This window comes from Bombina bombina, chromosome 1, assembly GCF_027579735.1.
Source record: "Bombina bombina isolate aBomBom1 chromosome 1, aBomBom1.pri, whole genome shotgun sequence".
Classification (NCBI taxonomy): Eukaryota; Metazoa; Chordata; class Amphibia; order Anura; family Bombinatoridae; genus Bombina; species Bombina bombina.
This window is the reverse complement of record NC_069499.1, coordinates 1,131,625,845-1,131,650,973: the sequence shown is the minus strand read 5'-3', so window position 1 is coordinate 1,131,650,973 and position 25,129 is coordinate 1,131,625,845. Positions and strand designations below refer to the sequence as shown.

The 25,129-nt window shown below is 37.1% G+C and overlaps 1 protein-coding gene across 1 annotated transcript in view; it reads left to right on the top strand.

Annotated features, from left to right (window-relative positions):
• The window catches only part of LOC128645577 (keratin, type I cytoskeletal 19-like), a 73,038-nt gene that overhangs the window by 32,544 nt on the left and 15,365 nt on the right, over positions 1-25,129 (top strand). The window contains exons 2-5 of the mRNA XM_053698655.1: positions 2,238-2,320; positions 10,140-10,296; positions 13,988-14,152; positions 23,269-23,394. Coding sequence (XP_053554630.1) covers positions 2,238-2,320; positions 10,140-10,296; positions 13,988-14,152; positions 23,269-23,394 — 531 coding nt within the window. The remainder of the gene's footprint in view (positions 1-2,237; positions 2,321-10,139; positions 10,297-13,987; positions 14,153-23,268; positions 23,395-25,129) is intronic.

Below are 25,129 nucleotides of genomic sequence, written 5' to 3'. Positions count from 1 at the left end.
AGAACGCTGTGTGACTCATATTTACATGAAAAACAGACATGAGTAACCAATGATAATATGGCTCTCTATAAAGGGGTGGGACTCATAAGATTATCTTCCATATCAAATACAAATGTAGCTAGTAGACAACATATTTGGATAAAATCAAGTTTCATCCATCTACATTTAATAATTATTAACTTATAGGGGCAATATAACTAGAATATAACTGTTGTAAATTAAGATACTTCAGTTCCAGTCCCCAAACTCACTAATAGGACAGATTTTCTGAATTTCTATGGATGACGACAGGTTTGCTAACTACAAGTACACAACTTCCTGTCTCCCTTCAGATTTTGGCTACCTTGTACCAATCCAACCATAGAGTATAATCCTCTAGCCTTTACACCTGTGTCATGTGCCTTACACCTGGTACCAAATAATTTTATATTATGTATCTGTATTGTTTACAATTTGTTTAAAAGAGAGGTGACTTTCTATAATTCTGTAGATCCCTGGAATTGATTCATAGCATTTTTTTTTTAATGTATATGTTTATGCTGTTAAATATATATTCTGTATATATATTTAAAATCACAGAGAGTTTGTAAAATAAAGACTTTATTTTTTATAATTTTTTATCTCTTCAGTCTTATATAGAATTCTAGGACATAAGGTGAATAAAGTTAATAATTTTAATGGCTAACTGTGTAGCTTGAACAATTTCAGGAACATGTAGGTTACTTCTTTAGGCAATCTATGAAATTTAAAGAGACATTAAACCCAATTTTTTTTCTTTCATGATTCAGATAGAGAATACAATTTTAAACAACTTTCTAATTTACTTCTGTTATCTAATTTGCTTCATTCTCTTGATATTCCTTCCTGAAAAGCATATCTAGATATGCTCATAGCTTCTGATTGGTGGCTGCACATATTTGCCTCCTGTGATTGGCTCACCCATGTGCATTGCTATTTCTTTAACAAAGGCTATATAAAGAGTGAAGCAAATTAGATAATATAAGTAAATTGGAATGTTGTTTAAAATGGTATTCTCTGTCTGAATAATGAAAGAAAATGTTTGGGTTTAATGTCCCTTTAAGTCTAACAACCACTTTATATTTACATAGACACAAATATTAAACATATTTAAAGGAATAGTAAACCCAAGTGTTTTCTTTCATGATTCACAAAGAACATGCAATTTTAAGCAACTTTCTAATTTACTCCTATTATCATTTTTTCTTTGTTCTCTTACTATCTTTATTTGAAAAAGCAGTAATCTAAGCTAAGGAGTCGGCCCATTTTTGATTAAGCACCCTGGATAGTGCTTGATGATTGGTGGCTACATTTAGCGCAATCCCAGGTGCTGAACCACAAATGGTCCGGCTTCTAAGCTTACATTCTTGCTTTTCAAATAAAGATAGCAAGAGAACAAATAAAATTTGATAATAGGAGTAAATTTGAAAGTTTCTTAAAACTGCATGCTCTATCTGAATCATAAAAGAAAAATATTTGGTTTGCTTTCCCTTTAACAACAGATAAATGACCCACTGTCACCTCCCTGCAAAGGTCATGTTTTGTAAAGAGTAGGTATGCGTATAACACCAATTAAACAAAAATAAAGAAGCAAAAAGAAAATGCTTTCATGTATTAGAGGAATTTTATTGCACTATTGCTCACCTATATCTTAGGGTTTAACCCCTGGGAAGAGATGTTAAACATTCAGTTAAAATCAACTCTGCACATGACCCCTGAGACAATCACAGGTGGCAAATATCCACCAATCACCATCTGTACTCAACTCAGATTAGGAAGTGCGTTGCTATGTCTGAGCTAACTCTTTGTTTTAACCCTTTGTGGGTATAGGCAATGCTATAATAAGGACATAATCTAATGCATTACAGTATTTTCTTATGGTAGCTGTATGTGCAAAAGATCTGTGCTTAGTCTGTAATTTTTTACCAAAATATGCAGGTTTTGCACATTCAGAGCAGGGACTTACACTTTTAAAATCATCTTGTGTGCCTGGTCATTTGAAGCTATAAAGAGGCCACATTTAAAAGGTACTAATGCACTAATCAAAGCATAAAAGAGGTCAGGCAACTGCTTCATTTTTACCAATGTAAAATTAATCCCAGGCAGTTTCCCTGGGAGTCAGAAAAATGACATAAAAATAGCAGACAAAATTAAAAATAAATATTCTCTTCTTTGTTATTACTATTTGCCTGTTCATTTCTTTATCTTCTTTTTCACAGCTCGCCAATGGGCATTTGACAGGGGCCAAGTTAACACTACAGATGGAAAATGCCAAACTTGCTTCTGATGACTTTAAACGCAGGTACACCAATATTTTTGAATGTTATATTCTGGGAAGGTTCTAGACTTTGTTCTAGGCCAGGGGCTTTCAAACCTCCTCAGACCTACCTAACAGGCCAACTTTTCAAGATATCTAAACTAGAGCACCAGTAAAAAAAAATCAGCTTATTAGTAAACATGGTTATTAACCTGCTCTCACCAAAAAATCCTGAAAATATGGCCTCTTAGGGAGCCCCGAGGGCAGGTTTAAAAAAACAACAACCCTGTTATAGGCTAACAAATGTTGCAATAAAGCTCAAAATCAAAGGCAGATCATGGTATAGCCGAGAGGAGAGGGGGACATCAGTTTCTATTACTTCCAACTTCCTCCATTTATCTCATGATCTTGTTCCAGAGCAAATATCATTTAAATAAGGGACTACCTTGCAAAGTGATGGTGGTTTAAGTTTGCTACCTCAGCCATGTTTTTCTGGACACTTATGAGTTACACATGCACCTCTGGACAGCACTATTCATGTTCCTCCTGCACACCCTCCAGCATTTGTAACTCATAGCTGCCCAGGAAAACATGGCCGAGGCAGTAATTGTAGAGTGACTGGCTCTTTTCTGAATTGTGAATACTACAATAATAATTTGAGGTGCATAACACCCCTCTAGATCATCATGTGGTATATTCCTCTCTGGCAACCTTTTTTTTTTTTTTTACAAATTGACATATTTCTATCAAGCAGATTACATGCTCTGCAAAAGAACTACTTAAACATATAAATGATTTAGAATAGCAAGTCATACAAGAGTAACATTTAACATTAATGGTGTTATCGTTACTTTTAAAAATGACCAAAAGTTTTCTTAAACTTCAGCAGCAATAAATGTAGAGTGTTTATAAGACAGTTTTATATTCATTGTGTTACTCATGTGAACAACGCGCCTCATTTCCTGACGTGATGAATTGTAACATGAAAAGAGAACTTAAATTTCAAATCTTTTTTTTCCGAGTAACTTATCGACTAATCTGTTTAGCTAAATGACTTTTCCCATGTGTTATCCTTTTAGCAGGGACTAAACACACAGATCAGTGGGAGATAAGTGAAACAATTATTTCTTTTATCATTATGCCCCTTTAAAAAGTAACAGAAGTATCAGGGAGCAGAAACACATTCTATAAAAAATAATTATGCAGAACATGTACCGCTGGTGGGTAACAGGCAACCAAGAGATCTTTTTTGTTGCACAAAATGCCAGCACTTCTCTTCATCCTTCTCCCATCGTTGTTCAATGTTTGACGTGTATGTAATTACTTATATTGTTTGCTTATCAATCACTGACATACACACCTACAAAATTCTGCTGCTGTTGATATGTAGATACGCTTCTCCTTTCTCTAGAAAGAGTGCACACTCCTCTTACCCTCGACCTGACAAATGGGCTACTACTCTCTGGCTATGCTGTGGTTAAATCACTGCTCTATGTGGGTTACTGACTTACTGGACATATGAATGTTAATTCACTGCTATGTGTGAGTTAGAGTTACTACTATAGAAAATCTCACGCTGATACATAAACACACCAGAATGTATAGAGACTCATGTAAACAGCAGCAGGACAAAGAACAAATACTGTTTATATACAAACATATCAGATTACTCCCTGTTTTGCCTGCCAGTATACAATATTCATCCTTGAGATCTCTGCATTTGTTTTAATGTTTCACAGGAAGCACAAATATAAAATAAAGGGAAACAAATATGCAAGGTCAAATGAAACTAAACATTGTAAGATTAAAAAAAACGTAATTTTTGTGAGCAATAACTGTTCTATTACTGCCAAATAGCCCTATAGGAATGTTACACACAGATTAGAAATGTAGCATCAAGGCTGCAAATAATGTGCAGTAATTAAATTATTAACAGGTTCCTAACAAAGCTAATTCATGGAAATATGGTTGTATCTTTCTAAAGGGACCTGAACACCCCATGTGTACCACCAGGCATTTAGTAAACTGTTAAATATTACAGCTGGTAATTTTTAAAAAAAAATCCTTTTATTTCATGAAAATGTGTAAGCTCAAATCAGTGTTGTAAATCTAAAGTACCTCACTAGTTGTGTTAAGTATTTATTCAAGGATATGCCAGGTACAACCAATGACACACTGGCAGCTGCACTAATACAGTTATCAGGTCGTTTACTATCCCTAGATCACTGGTTTTCAAACCTGTTCTCAGTCCTGCCCAACAGGCTAGATTTTCAGGATTACCTTGGATGAGAGCAGGTAAAATAACCATACGGCTAGATTACGAGTTTTGCGTTATGAGGGGTGCGGTGCTAACTTGCACGTTATTGTCACCACTCACTTTCCTACAGTGCTGGTATTACAGGTTTTTACAAACCCAGCGTTAAAAGACAAGAAGTGAGCGTAGAGCAAACTTGTGCTCCATATCGCACTCCAATACCAGCGCCGCTTAAGTCAGCGGTGAGCTGGTTGTACGTGCTTGGGCACGATTTCCCCATAGACATCAATGGGGAGAGCTGGCTGAAAAAAAGTCTAACACCTGCAAAAAAACAGCGTAAAGCTCCGTAACGCAGCCCCATTGAATCCTATGGGGGAACAAAATTTATGTTTACACCTAACACCCTAACATGAACCCCGAGTCTAAACACCCCAAATCTTACACTTATTAACCCCTAATCTGCCGCCCCCAACATCGCCGCCACTTACATTATACTTATTAACCCCTAATCTGCCGCTCCGGACATCGCCGCCACTATAATAAACATATTAACCCTTAAACTGCCGCACTCCTGCATCACATAAATTAGTTAAATATTATTAACCCCTAATCTGCCACCAATAACATCGCCGCCACCTACCTACAATTATTAACCCCTAATCTGCCTCCCCTAACATCGCTGCCACCTACCTACATTTATTAACCTCTAATCTGCCTCCCCTAACATCGCCGCCACCTATCTACATTTATTAACCCCTAATCTGCCGCCCCCAACATCGCCACCACTATACTAAATGTATTAACCCCTAAACCTAAGTCTAACCCTAACCCCCACTAACTTAAATATAATTAAAATAAATCTAAAGAAAACCTACTATTAATAACTAAATAATTCCTATTTAAAACTAAATACTTACCTGTAAAATAAACCCTAAGCTTGCTACAATATAACTAATAGTTACATTGTATCTAGCTTAGGGTTTATTTTTATTTTACAGGCAAGTTTGTATTTATTTTAACTAGGTAGAATAGTAACTATATAGTTATTAACTATTTAATAACTACCTAGCTAAAATAAGTACAATTTTACCTGTAAAATAAAACCTAACCTGTCTTACACGAACACCTAACCTTACACAACAATGAAATAAATTACCTAAATTAAATACAATTAACTAAAATAAATACAAATACCTAAATTACAAAAACAAACGAACACTAAATTACACAAAAAAAAAACAAATGACAAGATATTTTAACTAATTACAGCTCTTTTACCTGTAAAAAAATACAAACAACCCCCAACAGTAAAACCCACCACCCACACAACCAACCTCCCAAATAAAACCCTAACTAAAAAAAACCTAAGCTCCCCATTGCCCTGAAAAGGGCATTTGGATGGGCATTGCCCTTAAAAGGGCATTCAGCTGTATTGCTGCCCAAACCCTAATCTAAAACTAAAACCCACCCAATAAACCCTTAAAAAAAAACCTAACACTAACCCCCAAAGATCCACTTACAGTTTTGAAGACCGGACATCCATCGTCAACAAAGCCAGGAGAAGTCCTCAAAGATGCTGGGAGAAGTCTTCATCCAAGCCGGGAGAAGTAGTCCTCCAGACGGGCAGAAGTCTTCATCCAGATGGCATCTTCTATCTTCATCCATCTGGCATGGAGCGGGTCCATCTTCAAGACATCCGGCGCAGAGCATCCTCTTCTTACGACGACTCCCAACGAATGAAGGTTCCTTTAAGTGACATCATCCAAGATGGCGTCCCTTAGATTCTGATTGGCTGATAGAATTCTATCAGCCAATCGGAATTAAAGTTGAAAAAATCCTATTGGCTGATTGGAACAGTCAATAGAATGCGAGCTCAATCCTATTGACTGATTGGATCAGCCAATAGGATTGAAGTTCAATCCTATTGGCTGATTGCATCAGCCAATAGGATTTTTTCAACCTTAATTCCGATTGGCTGATAGAATATCTATCAGCCAATCAGAATCTAAGGGACGCCATCTTGAATGACGTCAATTAAAGGAACCTTCATTCATTGGGAGTCATAAGAAGAGGATGCTCCACGCCGGGTGTCTTGAAGATGTACCCACTCTGCGCCGGATGGATGAAAATAGAAGATGCCATTTGGATGAAGACTTCTGCCCGTCTGGATGACCAATTCTCTTGGCTTGGATGAAGACTTCTCCAAGCATCGTTGAGGACTTCTCCCGGCTTCATTGACGATGGATGTCGGGTCTTCAAAACTGTAAGTGGATCTTTGGGGGTTAGTGTTAGGCTTTTTTAAGGGTTTATTGGGTGGGTTTTAGTTTTAGATTAGGGTTTGGGCAGCAATACAGCTAAATGCCCTTTTAAGGGCAATGCCCATCCAAATGCCCTTTTCAGGGCAATGAGGAGCTTAGGTTTTTTTAGTTAGGTTTTTATTTGGGGGGTTGGTTGTGTGGGTGGTGGGTTTTACTGTTGGGGGGTTGTTTGTATTTTTTTTACAGGTAAAAGAGCTGATTTATTTGGGGCAATGCCCCGCAAAAGGCCCTTTTAAGGGCTATTGGTAGTTTAGGCTAGGTTTTTTTTTATTTTGATAGGGCTATTAGATTAGTTGTAATTAGTTTAAATATCTTGTAATTTGTTTTTTATTTTGTGTAATTTAGTGGGTTTTTTAATGTAGGTAATTTAATTTAGTTAATTGTATTTAATTTAGGTAATTTATTTAATTGTAGTGTAAGGTTAGGTGTTAGTGTAACTCAGGTTTGGTTTTATTTTACAGGTAAATTTGTATTTATTTTAGCTAGGTGGTTATTAAATAGTTAATAACTATTTAGTAACTATTCTACCTAGTTAAAATTAATACAAAATTGCCTGTAAAATAAAAATAAACCCTAAGCTAGCTACAATGTAACTATTAGTTATATTGTATCTAGCTTAGTGTTTATTTTACAGGTAAGTATTTAGTTTTAAATAGGAATTATTTAGCTATTAATAGTAGGTTTTCTTTAGATTTATTTTAACTATATTTAAGTTAGTGGGTGTTAGGGTTAGGGTTAGACTTAGATTTAGGGGTTAAAAAATTTAGTATAGTGGCGGTGACGTTGGGTGCGGCAGATTAGGGGTTAATAAATGTAGACAGGTGGCAGCGATGTTATGGACGGCAGATTAGGGGTTAATAATATTTAACTAGTGTTTGCAATGCGGGAGTACAGCGGTTTAGGGGTTAATATGTTCTAGTGGCGGCGATGTCGGGAGCGGCAGATTAGGGGTTAATAATTTTATTTTAATGTTTGCGATGCGGGAGGGCCTCGGTTTAGGGGTTAATAGGTAGTTTATGGGTGTTAGTGTACTTTTTAGCACTTTAGTTATGAATTTTATGTTACAGCTTTGTAGAGTAAAACTCATAACTACTGACTTTAGAATGCGTTACGGATCTTGGTGGTATAGGGTGTACCGCTCACTTTTTGGCCTCCCAGGAAAAGCTTGTAATATCGGTGCTATGAAAATCCCATTCAAAAAAGACTTTACGCAATTTGCGTAAGTTGATTTGCATTATGACCAAAAGTGTGTGGTGCCCCTAAACCTGCAAGACTCGTAATAGCAGCGGTAGTGAAAAAGCAGCGTTATAACCTGATAAAGCTGCTTTTCACCATAACACAAAACTCGGAATCTAGCCGATATTTACTTATCAGCTGATTGTTTCACTTGTGCTCTAGTTCAGATATCCTCAAAATCTGACCAGGGAGGCCTGAGTACCAGTTTGAAAACTAGTACCCTAGAGCATTGTTTCTCAACCACAAGTGATTGGCTACAGGTGTGTCAAACCTGATCATATGAAAGTGGGGAAAGTAGGGTAGGAAGAGACAGAGAGATAGAGAAGAAAAGAGCAAAGAGAAAATAAGAAGAGCCAGATGGAAATGCATTAGAGAGAGAGCGAGTGAGGGGAGAGAAAATTGGATAAAGAGAAAGGGAGAGAAGTGCAAAGCGTATTAGTAAAAAGCAGATAAAGGAAATAATTTATGTAAAATACATTATTTTCACAGAGATTTATATACTCCACAAGCTGCGAGTAACTCTCCATAATAATCTATAGAGCCAAAGCTTGTAACTGTTCACCGCTTGTTGCAAAGAACAAGCTGCACTGTGAGTAATACCACATCAAGAAAATGTCTCCAAAACATTACAGAGCAATCAAATTTAACCAGAAAAAGACACCCTCTGTAAAAAAAAAAAAATCCACTCTAACATATGCACAATAGTAAACATGAAAAAAGTAAAAGAAAAAATCCAGATAAACTTTTCAGCTTTAAAATATCGAGACATGACAGTGAGATTACATACTTTACAGTAGCAATAGAGTTGTTATGAATTCCTAATGCTTGGCGTTGGCGTTGGCGTAGGTAAAAAATCCTGACCACAACCCCAGTCAATAGATTTGATGTGTAAGATTTCATGTGTCTGGCAGTACTGATGGCAGGGGCGCCCACTAGAATGTACAGATGAAGTGATGCTTAAAGGGACATAAAACCCACATTTTTTCTTTCATGATTTAGGTAAAACATACAATTTTAAATAACTTTCCAGTTCACTTATATTATCAAATTTGCTTCATTCACTTGCTTTGTTTAAGGAGCAGCAATGCACTACTGGTTGCTGACTGAACACATGGGTGACCCAATGTCAATTGGTGTATATATATGCAGCCACCAATCAGCAGCTAGAACCTAGGTTCTTTGCTGCTCCTGAGCTTTCCTAGATAAACCTTTCAGCAAAGGTAACAAGAGAAGGAATAAGGAAGCAAATAATAGAAGTGAATTGGAAAAATGTATAAAATTGTATTCTCTATCTAAATCATGAAAGAACAAATTTGGGTTTCATGTCCCTTTAATTAATTTTGAACATGATCTCACCTTTACAAAGAGGCTCCTTAGAACCTCATAAGCATCCATAAATTTTGCCCATTGTCCAGTGATTTAGCAACAGGTTCTGGTGCAATTCTGAAAATTTAGCAATTGGTTCTCTAACTTCTCTAAAATAAGAAACCTTTACACTTTCTAATGTTTAAGAACAGGTTCTTTACACTTTCTAAATTTTAGTAACAGGTTCTTAAGAACTGGTGAGAACTGGCTGAATCCCACCACTGCCCTTGTCTCAAGAACAATTTTCTTTCAAAATGGCTAGTGTGGTACAATACTTTACCAGAAATTGAGGGCATTTGTGATTCAGGACCTGATACTGAAAAGCTCTCTACTCAGGAGGAGAGACGCCTACATTAGAATATAACGTCTAACAAATCCCAAAGATTTTGCATGATTTCTCTCCATGACGATGAGCTTTTGAATATCAGGCCCCTAGTGAGAGAAAACAAAAAATAAATACATATCATATAATAGTTATTAGCTACCCTTTGAATTGGGGTGAACTTGAGTTTTCTTCTAAGAAACTCATATTCCCCACTACTCCTTTCCCACTACTCATTTCCCCTCTAAAATTCTTTTCTGAGCCTCGAGACAATAAAAAAATAATTTCAGCAACTTGACTTAAACTGATGCTACTGAAATGAATTGGGCAGATTTTTTTTTAATATGTATTTATTTATATTCCATGAAGGTACGATACAGAGAAAGCAATTCGCACAACACTGGAGAGAGACCTTGAGGGCCTACGTAAAGTAATGGACGATCTCACCATAGTGAGGACAGATCTGGAAATGGAGATTGAAGGCATGAGGAAGCAACTTATCTACATGAGAAAGAGCCACGAAGAGGTACACACTCACGCTAATCATATGGGAAGAAGAACAGTTAAAGCCATTTTATGTTCTCTAGTTTTATTGTAATAATTAAAAGAAATTGTTGAGGACTTTTCTTAAAAAATCAAAAAACAAAAACAAACAAAATCATTAATTTATTCCTGTCATTTTCTGGATTGGTTTCAAAACTTTATTATAAACTGTGTACCTTTTTATAATACAGCTTTTCTATTTGTGGGCAATAGTGCTATGTAATGGGTGTAGATATTACAGCAAAACAAGGAGTTGCTTAACATTATTTAAATGTAAGCAAATTTTTTTTTTTTTTTTCGACAAACCTTGTTGCTTAAGGGCAGGGTGGTCTCAGGAATCCATTTGGTTGAATGCAATAAATATTCTGCACCTGTGTGATGTTTATCACTGTCACAGGGTTGCAAAAGCCTTCCTGAGATAATGGAACCACACTATATACTGTATGTCATAACCATTAGAATCTAAAAATAGAAGTTAGTTATGTTTAAAAAAATGTCTTAAAGTCTAGTAAATAATTTCCCGATTAGTGATTTGGATCACAGATAAAAACCAAAAGGCACATTGAATCTGGTCACATTTCTTTCTGAAGTGTAAACATAAAGGGACGAAAAACCTAATTTGTTTTCTTTCTTGATTCAGATATTACATACAATTTTGAACAACTTTCCAATTTACTTCTGTTATCAAATTTTCTTCATTTTCTTGTTATCCTTTATTGAAAAGCAGTGATGTAAAGCTCAGGAGTGTGCATGTGCCAGCAGCAGTATTGCACCAGTTTCATATATTAGCAGGAGCACTAGATGACAGCATTATTTCCTGTCATGTAGTTCTTCAGTCATGTGCACACCACCTACTTTCTTCAACAAAGAATAAAATGAGAGAAAAGCAAATTTGATAATAGAAGTAAATATGAAACCTTTTTTTAAATTGAATTCTCTATCTGAATAATGAAATATTTTTTGGGGGTATTAATGTCCCTTTAATTAAATAATTATGCTTATGCAAACCCTGAGCATCCTTGAATTCCCCTAGAGCAGTGGTTTTCATCTCCAGGGGGCACTAGACTAGACCATATAAAGGGATGCACAGGAGCATTGACACTTATCCTACAAAAACCACAAGCAGCAGGTGACTTTGACAAAAGAAGAGATGATAATGACACTTGTCATGTAGTGGTAGAAAAAGGCAAAGGGCAGAACGTAGGAGGAAGAAAGACACTGAGGATGAAATCACTAAGAGGCTGGGTTGCATTTGATGTCTTGATCAGTAACTTACATTTAACACAGGAGTAACAAAGTGCAAATTGAAATGTGAATGAAGCTCTCTTTTGGTTGAGCAGAATCAGCTCTTGAGAGCTGTGTGTGGACCCTGGATAAGATGTAAATTCCCCAAAACAAAACTAAAAATAAATATTACATTTTTCATTAAAGAGAATAAATAAATTAACATCTGTTATGGGAGGGGTGTTGTCTTTTAAATTTTGTCATAGGGAGGCCCACTACCTAAGACTGAAAACCTTGCCATATAGTATTTATCCCTACCACCTATTTTTGAAGTTTGTTAAATTACTCAACAACCCCTTCTGTAAAAAAGAACTTCCATGAATGACTCCTGTACCACCTTCCCTCCAACATGACAAATTAACCTTTTGTTTAGGTGTTTCTCTTTTGGGACATTTAACTCATTTTTTTAATTTTATGATTCAGAGCACATCATTTTAAAATAATTTTCCAATTTATTTAAATTATATCATTTGTTTTCTTTGTATCCTTTTTTGAAAAGTATACCTAGGTAGGTTCAGAAGCTGCTGATTAGTGGCTACAAAAAAAGTTGTTTTTAAGCTAAATCCCAGCAGTCTATTGCTGCTCCTTTAACAAAAGATATCAAGAGAATTAAGCAAATTACATAATAGAAGTCAATTAAAAAGTTGTTTAAAATTGTATGCACTACCTGATTCATGAAAGAAAACAAAAATGTGGTTTCATGTCTCTTTAATTTTGACTTTACTGTCCCTTTTAAATTTGTAATACACAGTTTATATCATATAACTTTTCTCTTACACAAAAACAGTGATTCAGACTTATTCTGTGTTAACAAATTAAAGCATTCACTCATATTGGGAGAGTTATCAAACATGTTGGTTAATCATCATAGTGTGATAACATAAGTATTAGAAGAATCTTCCTCATCGGAAAGTTCTTTTCATTTTTAGTAAATCTCTAGGACTACAATAAATCTGAAGTCTGGAATTATTCATGTTTTTTTTTTTAATTTTATTAAAACTAGTAAAATGAGACTAATGGTCCAGATTATTTTAGAAACAAAACAAAGCCAACATGTTTAACTATATCGACAATACAAAATGTCCCAATAACCTTTTTAATCCATAAAATAGTTAACACAGTTTGCTGTAAATTTCCTCATAGTACAGTACATATACACATTGTTATATGATTCTAAGGAACTTACCTGCTTGGCTACAAAAAGACTAATTGACACTATACTGATATAATTTATAATTGCACAATTTTCTCGAATACAATGTTATATCTGCAATGTTTCAATATGTATTTTATTATTGTTTAAAATAATAATAATATTACAACTAAAGAAGAAAAATAAGAAAGGAATGTAATATCTTCCCCACTATAATAATATCGCTTTAAGACAATACAATACAATATATAGCTATACCTATGGCAGGTTCCTAAGCCCTCCTCCTTCTGTCTAAAAGTTTTATTTCATTACTTGACTATCTCTCTACTTCATGATTAGCAATACATTTATTGATATGTTTAAAGGAACATAGATGATTGATAATAACGTCACTCATAATCTGTCCCATTATGTGTAGTACTTATAGGGGCCTATTTAACAAAGTGCGAGTGGACATGATCCGATGTAGCGGATCATGTTAACTGTACATCGATAAATGCAGACAGCATACTCTGTTGGCATTTATCATTGCACAAGCAGTTCTGGTGAACTGCTTGTGCAATGCCGCCCCCTGCAGATTGGCGACTAGCAGAGGTGTCAATCAACCTGATCGTATGCGATCTGGCGGATTGATGTCCCTGCCTCAGAGGAGGCGTACGAGTTAAGGAGCAGCGGTCTTAAGACTGCTGCTTCTTAACTCCTGTTTCCGGCAAACCTGAAGGCTCGCGCGGAAACAGTTACATTCAGGGCCATTCAGTCCTTGTTAAATCGGCTCCATACTCTGATTTTGCTCCATCAGTTTGTTGGAGAAGAGTTTGGTTTTGACTTGGATAATAGGAGTCTCTGATTTTAATGTGAATTTCATGTATTTATTTTGTTGTTTTCTGGAAGCATTATGGAAATGCAAAATTAAAAAATTCTCATGGGCCATTTTAAATGATATAATTTTAATTATAAATAATCTACTAACATTTTTGTATAACATGATCTCTCAAATACAATTAGTATTAAATAATGCATTTTATAGAATATTTTTACAAGCACGGCTTCCTACAGTTTTTATAGCCTTGATGTTTTGTCAATACACATACATGTTTGATAACTAAATGTAATGCGTACTTAGGACATTATAACTGTTCCTCAATAACATATGCCAGGTGAGGATTTATCAAGTTAATTTTGGGGGAAAAAAGTTGAAATTTGTAATTAATTGAAATCATTTACTTTAAAAACATAGGATATGAAGGTGGCCATGGGTCAGAAGAAAAATTCATCTGTTAATGTTGAAATTGATGCGGCTCCATCACAAGATTTGGTGAAGATCATTGCCGATATGAGAAAGGAGTACGAAGCTATCATTGAAAAGCACCGCAAGGAGGCAGCAGATTGGTACAATCAGCAGGTAACAGCATCATTTAGCAACAAGCTAGAACCACTGGACCTAGACAGATTAATGAAGATACTTTAATTGCATAGTTCCAATATATATATAATAAATATATCTATATATATATCTCAAATATCATGGTATCTAAATGGTGTTGCTGAATATAAGAGAATGTTCCTAAAAATAATAACTAATAGAGAGTTGTTCTCCTTATTGGACTCAAAACACTTTACACATGGTACATTTACATGAAAGGGTTTGAAGTTTACACATGGTACATTTACATGAAAGGGTTTGAAGTTAGGAATCTTAGGCCTAGATTTAGAGTTGGGCGGTAGCCGTCAAAACCAGCGTTAGAGGCTCCTAACGCTGGTTTTGGGCTACCGCCAGTATTTAGAGTCAGTCATTAAAGGGTCTAACGCTCACTTTCCAGCTGCGACTTTTCTATACCGCAGATCCCCTTACGTCATTTGTGTATCCAATCTTTTCAATGGGATCTTTCTAACGCCGGTATTTAGAGTCGTGGCTGAAGTGAGCGTTAGAAATCTAACGACAAAATTCCAGCCGCAGAAAAAAGTCAGTAGTTAAGAGCTTTCTGGGCTAACGCCGGTTTATAAAGCTCTTAACTACTGTGCTCTAAAGTACACTAACACCCATAAACTACCTATGTACCCTTAAACCGAGGTCCCCCCACATCGCCGCCACTCGATAAAAATTTTTTAACCCCTAATCTGCCGACCGCCACCTACGTTATACTTATGTACCCCTAATCTGCTGCCCCTAACACCGCCGACCTCTATATTATATTTATTAACCCCAAACCTGCCCCCCACAACGTCGCCGCCAGCTTCCTACAATAATTAACCCCTAATCTGCCGACCGCAAAGCGCCACTACCTACGTTATCCTTATGTACCCCTAATCTGCTGCCCCTAACACCGCCGACCCCTATATTATATTTATTAACCCCTAATCTGCCCCCCTCAACGTCGCCTCCACCTGCCTACACTTATTAACCCCTAATCTGCCAAGCGGACCGCACCGCTCCTATAATAAAGTTATTAACCCCTAATCCGCCTCACTCCCGCCTCAATAACCCTATAATAAATAATATTAACCCCTAATCTGCCCTCCCTAACATCGCCGACACCTAACTTCAATTATTAACCCCTAATCTGCCGACTGAATCTCGCCGCTACTGTAATAAATGGATTAACCCCTAAAGCTAAGTCTAACCCTAACACCCCCCTAAGTTAAATATAATTTAAATCTAACAAAATAAATTAACTCTTATTAAATAAATTATTCCTATTTAAAGCTAAATACTTACCTGTAAAATAAACCCTAATATAGCTACAATATAAATTATAATTATATTATAGCTATTTTAGGATTAATATTTATTTTACAGGTAACTTTGTATTTATTTTAACCAGGTACAATAGCTATTAAATAGTTAAGAACTATTTAATAGCTAAAATAGTTAAAATAATTACAAAATTACCTGTAAAATAAATCCTAACCTAAGTCACAATTAAACCTAACACTACAATAGCAATAAATAAATAAAATAAAATACCTACAATTACCTACAATTAAACCTAACACTACACTATCAATAAATAAATTAAATACAATTCCTACAAATAAATACAATTAAATAAACTAACTAAAGTACAAAAAATAAAAAAGAACTAAGTTACAAAAAATAAAAAAATATTTACAAACATTAGAAAAACATTACAACAATTTTAAACTAATTACACCTACTCTAAGCCCCCTAATGAAATTACAAAGCACCCCAAAATAAAAAAATGCCCTACCCTATTCTAAATTAAAAAAGTTCAAAGCTCTTTTACCTTACCAGCCCTGAACAGGGCCCTTTGCGGGGCATACCCCAAGAAATTCAGCTCTTTTGCCTGTAAAAAAACACATACAATACCCCCCAACATTACAACTCACCACCCACATACCCCTAATCTAACCCAAACCCCCCTTAAATAAACCTAACACTAAGCCCCTGAAGATCTTCCTACCTTATCTTCACCTCACCGGGTATCACCGATCGGTCCTGGCTCCAAAATCTTCATCCAACCCAAGCGGGGGCTGGCGATCCATAATCCTGCGGCTGAAGAGGTCCAGAAGAGGCTCCAAAGTCTTCATCCTATCCGGGAAGAAGAGGCGGTCCAGACCGGCAACCATCTTGATCCAAGTGGCATCTTCTATCTTCATCCGATGAGGAACCGCTCCATCGTGAAGACCTCCAGCGCGGATCAATCTTCTTCCGACGACGTCCAACTGAAGAATGACGGATCCTTTAAGGGACGTCATCCAAGATGGCGTCCCTCGAATTCCGATTGGCTGATAGGATTCTATTAGCCAATCGGAATTAAGGTAGGAAAATTCTGATTGGCTGATGGAATCAGCCAATCAGAATCAAGTTCAATCCGATTGGCTGATCCGATCAGCCAATCAGATTGAGCTCGCATTCTATTGGCTGTTCTGATCAGCCAATAGAATGCGAGCTCAATCTGATTGGCTGATCGGATCAGCCAATTGGATTGAACTTGATTCTGATTGGCTGATTCCATCAGCCAATCAGAATTTTCCTACCTTAATTCCGATTGGCTAATAGAATCCTATCAGCCAATCGGAATTCGAGGGACGCCATCTTGGATGATGTCCCTTAAAGGAACCTTCATTCTTCAGTTGGACGTCGTCGGAAGAAGATTGATCCGCGCTGGAGGTCTTCACGATGGAGCCGTTCCTCATCGGATGAAGATAGAAGGTGCCGCTTGGATCAAGATGGTTGCCGGTCTGGATCGCCTCTTCTTCCCGGATAGGATGAAGACTTTGGAGCCTCTTCTGGACCTCTTCAGCCACAGGATTATGGATCGCCAGCCCCCGCTTGGGTTGGATGAAGATTTTGGAGCCAGGACCGATCGGTGATACCCGGTGAGGTGAAGATAAGGTAGGAAGATCTTCAGGGGCTTAGTGTTAGGTTTATTTAAGGGGGGTTTGGGTTAGATTAGGGGTATGTGGGTGGTGGGTTGTAATGTTGGGGGGGTATTGTATGTGTTTTTTTACAGGCAAAAGAGCTGAATTTCTTGGGGCATGCCCCGCAAAGGGCCCTGTTCAGGGCTGGTAAGGTAAAAGAGCTTTGAACTTTTTAAATTTAGAATAGGGTAGGGCATTTTTTTATTTTGGGGGCTTTGTAATTTCATTAGGGGGCTTAGAGTAGGTGTAATTAGTTTAAAATTGTTGTGATATTTTTCTAATGTTTGTAAATATTTTTTTATTTTTTGTAACTTAGTTCTTTTTTATTTTTTGTACTTTAGTTAGTTTATTTAATTGTAGTTATTTGTAGGTATTGTATTTAATTAATGTATTGATAGTGTAGTGTTAGGTTTAATTGTAGGTAATTGTAGGTATTTAATTTAATTTATTTATTGATAGTGTAGTGTTAGGTTTAATTGTAACTTAGGTTAGGATTTATTTTACAGGTAATTTTGTAATTATTTTAACTATTTTAGCTATTAAATAGTTCTTAACTATTTAATAGCTATTGTACCTGGTTAAAATAAATACAAAGTTACCTGTAAAATAAATATAAATCCTAAAATAGCTATAATATAATTATAATTTATATTGTAGCTATATTAGGGTTTATTTTACAGGTAAGTATTTAGCTTTAAATAGGAATAATTTATTTAATGAGTTAATTTATTTTGTTAGATTTAAATTATATTTAATTTAGGGGGGTGTTAGGGTTAAAGTTAGACTTAGCTTTAGGGGTTAATAAATTTATTAGAGTAGCGGTGAGCTCCTGTCGGCAGATTAGGGGTTAATACTTGAAGTTAGGTGTCGGCAATGTTAGGGAGGGCAGATTAGGGGTTAATACTATTTATTATAGGGTTATTGAGGCGGGAGTGAGGCGGATTAGGGGTTAATACATTTATTATAGTAGTGCTCAGGTCCGGTCGGCAGATTAGGGGTTAATAAGTGTAGTTAGGTGGAGGCGACATTGGGGGCGGCAGATTAGGGGTTAATAAATATAATATAGGGGTCGGCGATGTTAGGGCAGCAGAAAAATAATATGCAGGGGTCAGCGATAGCGGGGGCGGCAGATTAGGGGTTAATAAGTGTAAGGTTAGGGGTGTTTAGACTCGGGGTACATGTTAGAGTGTTAGGTGCAGACGTAGGAAGTGTTTCTACATAAAAAACAATGGGGCTGCGTTAGGAGCTGAACGCGGCTTTTTTGCAGGTGTTAGGTTTTTTTCAGTTCAAACAGCCCCATTGTTTTCTATGGGGGAATCGTGCACGAGCACGTTTTTGAAGCTGGCCGCGTCCGTAAGCACCGATGGTATCGAGAGTTGAAGTTGCGGTAAATATGCTATACGCTCCTTTTTTGGAGCCTAACGCAGCCATTCTGTAAACTCTAAATACCAGCGGTATTTAAAAGGTGCGGCCAGAAAAAAGCACGCGTAGCTAACGCACCCCTTTGGCCGCAGAACTCTAAATCTAGGCATTAGTGTTGTTTGTACTGTGTAAACAAGTAGGTCTTAAAGGGACATTAAAAACCTCAAGATATTAATATAAATTGTTTACTTACATTTAGTAAAACCACTTTTTAATATACTTTCATTATTTATTGTGTTCTCCTTTCCTGTTATTTAATTCTGAATATTGTGGGCTTTTCAATTCATGTTAAACATGGAAGTGCAGACACAGCTATATCCCACACATTCATTGGTTGCACACTCTAGTAAACCATTCCTAATTGGCCTCAGCAGAAAAGTTAACCTATGTTAACCTATGTGTCCACTGCTTTATGGACATAAGAATGTTACCCTTATTTTTTCAATATTTAAACAACTAATATAATCTTTCAAAACATGTACAAATGATTCTGAGGCTAATCTTTGCTTTGAACACATTTAAGCAATTATTTTTTTAATGTTTAATGTGCCTTTTACGTCCTTGTTCTTCTTTCATAATGCTGGGGAGAGAGTGTTCCATTGAGCCAAAGTAGCATGGCTAAAAGCTTGAGCACCACATTTTTGCTGAATTTTTGGCACAGTTAGCTTCAGAGTGCATGCTGATCAAAGGGTGCGAGTTGGGACATAGAGAACTAGTAAATATTTTAGATAGCTTGGCCCCTGGTTGTGCAAAGCTTTGTAAGGTAGCAGGCCTATCTTGCATTGTATGCACCATTTTACTGGCAACCGGTGCAGGGAGTGGAGAATGGGTGTCGGGAGTGGAGAATGGGTGTCATATGGCAGAATTTGTACTGTACAGTTAGCAGATAATGCAGTAGTTTTCTGGGAGACCATAATAAAATGCCATGCAATAGTCCAAACGCAATGTCACCAAAATATGGCTGACTGTGGGAAGATCCTCTACAGAAATCAGATGCTTGATCCTGGCTAAAAAACAGTATTGTAAAACATTTTTGATCCTCAGCTTTCTTTTAACACTATTCTCTGGAAGTACATTTTTCAGAGGTTGCATTACTTATATATATATATAATTATTATTTTTTTAATAAATTATTACTACATTTCTTTTACCCCAAAGTATTGCCGTCATTATTGACGGTGACTTGTTAGTACAATTTCAGAAGAGTTAAAGGAAGATATAGAGCAATAATACAATGCTTCAATGTACTAGATGTTTTACTGGGTGTGTTTAACCACAGAAAAGGGTATAAAAGTATAGCCTTATTCAACTCCAGACCTGCTATGAGCTGCTGCTCCAGATCTGAACATGCCCAGAGAACCAATTAAGTAGTAGCATGTATGGGGAGCATCTCGGCAACAAAATTGCATTGCCTCTGCAGTGCTGATTTTAACTATGTGTTTAATCCATTTGCATGACTTAAAGGAATAGTCTAGTCAAAATTAGAGTTTAAAGGGACAGTAAACACCAGAATTTTTGTTGTTTAAAAAGGTAGATAATCCCTTTATTGCCCATTCCCCAATTTTGCATAACCAACACAGTTATAATAATATACTTTTTACCTCTGTGATTACCTGGTATCTAAGCCTTTGCAAACTGACTCCTTATTTCAGTTCTTTTGACAGACATGCATTTTTAGCCAATCAGTGCTTGCTCTTAGGAGCTTCACGTGCCAGAGCTCAATGTTATCTATATGAAACACATGAACTAACGCCCCCTAGTGGTGAAAAACTGTCAAAATGCTTTCCGATTAGAGGCAGTCTTCAAGGTCTAAGAAATTAGCAAATGAACCTCCTAGATTTAGCTTTCAACTAATACCAAGAGAACAAAGCAAAATTGGTAATAAAAGTAAATTGGAAAGTTGTTTAAAATTACATGACCTATTTAAATCATGAAAGTTTTTTGTAACGTTACAGTCCGTTTAATGATTCAGATAGAGCATGCAATTTTAAGCAACTTTCTAATTTACTCCTATTATCAATTTTTCTTCGTTCTCTTGATATATTTATTTGAAAAGGGAAGAATGTAAGCATAGGGTAGTGCTTTCGGATTGGTGTCTAAATATAGCCAACAATCATCAAGCGCTAACCAGGTGAAGAAACAAAAATGGGCTGACTCCTAAGCTTACATTCAAATAAAGATACCAAGAGAACGGAGAAAAATTGATAATAGGTGTACATTAGATAGTTGCTTAAAATTGCATGTTCTATCATGGAAGTTTAATTTTGACTAGACTATCCCTTTAAACTTATACTATTATTCAAGTAATATTGCAATAACAAAATGCTATAATGCATTTTATTATTGCTCTTTTTTTTCCTTTTAAAGAGATGTGAAGAAAGATGTTATGGTTGGTATGAGAGGGGCATCTAATTTACACCAGGATTCTTACTCTACAGCTTCATTAGCCCGTTGTTAAAAGTATGACTTATAAAGCATGAAAACTATTATCCTCACTGCCAGGGCTGAAAAACAAAAGCAAATTTTAAAACTCATTAAAAGTTAGATGTTAAACTACTTTCACAAAAGCTGTTGTGAAACCCTTCATGAACATCATACAGTAATAGTGAGTAACATTCTGTTGTCAAACTGGCTAAAAATAGACATTCTCTCTCAGTGAATCAACTGTTACAAAATGTCAGGATTGTATGCCAAAGGCAAGAGGATTCTACAACTCTTCATCAGTTATATTTACATATTCTCGAATTTTGGATTTTTTGGTTTATTTTAGCAATTTCCTTAAGGGCCATAATACCCAAATGTTTAAACACTTGAAAGTGATGCAGCATAGCTGTAAAAAGCTGACTAGAAAATATCACCTGAACATCTCTATGTAAAAAAGAAAGATATTTTACCTCCAAAGTTCCTCAGTAGCCACCTCCCATTGTAAAGGATTTCTAAGCAGCATTTTAGTGTGTTTGTCCTGGGACATCTGAAGGGACTAGCATCGTGCACTCTCATATTATTTCACCAATCAGGTAAAGGAAGCTTACTATGAAATCTCATGAGAGTTAAGTCAAATCTCATGAGATCACAGTAAGAGTTCATGACCTCAGCACTGCTGATGCTGATTGGCTGCTGTTCATTTCTTCATTTTTTTTTATTTTTACCTGCAGCTGGGAGCAGGTGAAGTATAACTTTTTACACAGAACTTACTCTGCTGAGCTGAGGAGATTGTGAGGTAAAATATCTTCCTTTTTTACATAGAGATTCTCAGGTGATATTTTCCTGTCAGCTTTTTACAGTTATACTGCATCAGTTTCAAGTGATTTAGCATATGAGTATTATGTCCCTTTAGTACCATTCAGCAACATAATTCTTCATTAACATATGCCATGCATAAAAGAAAAGAAAATAATTATTGCTTTACAAGCTATTTCTCTAATAATTTTTAATTACATATATAATCACACACACACTATGGGCTAGATTTCAAGTGGATCGCTAATTTATCACATGCCTGTAAACAGGAAAATTCACCTGTTTGCAGGAGCGCAATAAGTAACCAGCCATTACATGTGCCTGGTTATTGCTACTTCTAGCTTGCTGTAGTAATTAACGCCCAGAAAATTAACCAGAGATCAGATCTCTAGTTAATTTTCTAAAAGTGCCCCAATTGTCCCAAAATAAAGTATATTGTAGTTTTTTTTTTATTACAAAAAAGCATTTTTTTTAAATAAAAAACAACACTAAGCAGTCTTTGAGGGCGAAAGTTGGAGGGTGTGGGGTGTTAGAACAAAAATTGGCACTGAAAAGTGCCTTTACATTGTGGTCTATGCAGACTGTAAGTATATATTATATACATATTTATGTGTATGTACACATATTAACACATAAATATACATATATTCATATACATATATATTTACAATATGCTGCCCACCGCTGCACGACTTACCTCCTTTGCTGTGCTAGTTCTCATGCCTTGTCTCACAGTATGAGACCGAGGCTCCCACTGGCGCCTATGGAAGCACTCTCTCGTGAGTGCAATGCTTCCATGCAATGCGAACGCGATATCGCATTCACATTGCACCTAACTTGTAATACTAGTGCACATTTTGCATGTGCTGGTATTACTAAGTTGAGCATAAAAGTTGCTTTTGCAAAATCTATATTTTGTGCTCAACTTACAATCTAGACCTATGTATATTGCTACATTAGTTATAAATAAATCTACAAAGACTGAGACTAAGATGCCTGTAAACCACAGGTCCTCATTCTTGGGGCCATTTTGTGGAACAAATTATGGTTTTTAATGTACTCTATTGCTCCACAGGAAAATGCTATGAAGATCAGAAAAACTAATGAAAAAATTGCACCATATTTTATTTTATTTATTTGTAAAGTGGCACCAAATTCCACAGTGCTGGATACATGAGTAGGAGAACACAATATATAAAACAGATTAAACAGAACAAATAAATAAGGAGGAGGGGCCTACTCAAAAGGACTTTCAATCTGACCCTCACTTCATTCTAGGTGCCACAAATCTACTTATTGCATTGTGGTAATTTATTAGCTAATACACCTTGCAAACTGGTTTAGAGCTTCTACAGGAATAGCCAAGAAAATGATAATCTTGTAAAATAAATGCAAAGACCAGGATGGTAAATTAATCAATTTATAATGGATGTTTATTCTGTGTAGATACCTAAGTGTCATTATTTATTTTAGTCAACAACTGTACAGCAAGAGGTGTCCATCAACACTGAAGTCCTCCAGAGCAATAGGAATCAGATCAAAGACTTGAAGAGAACACTCCAGACATTGGAGATTGAGCTTCAAGCAGAGATCAGCAGGGTGAGTGTAATCTATTACTAATGTATAAATGATGCTCAAAGGTTCCTTATCTTAGTACCAAAATTGAGTGACCTGCTACTTTTTTTTACATCATTAAAATCTTCTAGGTGCTGAACTCTATTTAGATCTTTCAAAATGATTTATTTATTTATTCACACGGGCCATTTTATGCAGTACAGCGGTTCCATCCCTTGCTCTCTCTCTCCCTCTCTTTTGTGCTCTCTCCCCTCTCTTTTGTGCTCTCTCCCCCTCTCTTTTGTGCTCTCTCCCCCTCTTTTGTGCTCTCTCTCACTCCACCACTATTTTGCGCTCTCTCTAGCTCCCCCTCTCTTTTGCTCTCTCTCTCCCCCCTCTCTTTTGCTCTCTCTCTCCCCCCTCTCTTTTACTCTCTCTCTCCCCCCTCTCTTTTGCTCTCTCTCTCCCCCCTCTCTTTTGCTCTCTCTTTCCCCCCTCTCTTTTGCTCTCTCTCTCTCCCCCCCCTCTCTTTTGCTCTCTCTCTCTCTCCCCCCTCTCTTTTGCTCTCTCTTTTGCTCTCTCTCTCTCTCTCTCCATCCCTCTCTTTTGCTCTCTCTCTCTCTCTCTCTCTCTCTCTCTCTCTCTCTCTCTCTCTCTCTCTCTCTCTCTCTCTCTCTCTCTCTCTCTCCCCCCTCTCTTTTGCTCTCTCTCTCTCTCCCCTCTCTTTTGCTCTCTCTCTCCCCCCTCTCTTTTGCTCTCTATCTCTCCCCCTCTCTTTTGCTCTCTCTCTCTCCCCCCTCTCTTTTGCTCTCTCTCTCTCCCCCCTCTCTTTTGCTCTCTCTCTCTCCCCCCTCTCTTTTGCTCTCTCTCTCTTCCCCCTCTCTTTTGCTCTCTCTCCCCCCCTCTCTTTTGCTCTCTCTCTCTCCCCCCCTCTCTTTTGCTCTCTCTCTCTCCCCCCTCTCTTTTGCTCTCTCTCTCCCCCCTCTCTTTTGCTCTCTCTCTCTCTCCCCCCTCTCTTTTGCTCTCTCTCTCTCCCCCCTCTCTTTTGCTCTCTCTCCCCCCTCTCTTTTGCTCTCTCTCTCTCTCTCTCTCTCTCTCTCTCTCTCTCTCTCTCTCTCTCTCTCTCTCTCTCTCTCTCTCTCTCTCCCCCCTCTCTTTTGCTCTCTCTCCCCCCTCTCTTTTGCTCTCTCTCCCCCTCTCTTTTGCTCTCTCTCCCCCCTCTCTTTTGCGCTCTCTCCCCCCTCTCTTTTGCGCTCTCTCCCCCCTCTCTTTTGCGCTCTCTCCCCCATCTCTTTTGCGCTCTCTCCTCCCTCTCTTTTGCGCTCTCTCTCGCTCCACCTCTCTTTTACTCTCTCTCCCCCTCTCTTTTGCTCTATCTTCCCCCTCTTTTGCGCTCTCTTGCTTTTGCACTCTCTCTCTCCCCCTCTTTTTTGCGCTCTCTCTCCCCCTCTCTTTTGCTCTCTCTCCCCCTCTCTTTTGCGCTCTCTCTCTCCCCCTCTCTTTTGCGATCTCACCCCATCTCTTTTGCACTCTCCCCCATCTCTTATGCTCTGTTTGTCTTTCCTTTTTATCTCTTTCTCTCTCCATCCCTCTCTTTTGCTCTTTCTCTCCATTCCTCTCTTTTTCTCTTTCTCTCCATTCCTCTCTTTTTCTTTCTCTCTCCCCCTCTCTTTTGTGCTCTCTCTCCCCCCTCTGTTTTGTGCTCTCTCCCCCCTCTCTTTTGCGCGCTCTCTCTCCCCCTCTCTTTTGCACTTTCTCTCTCCCCCTCTCTTTTGCGCTC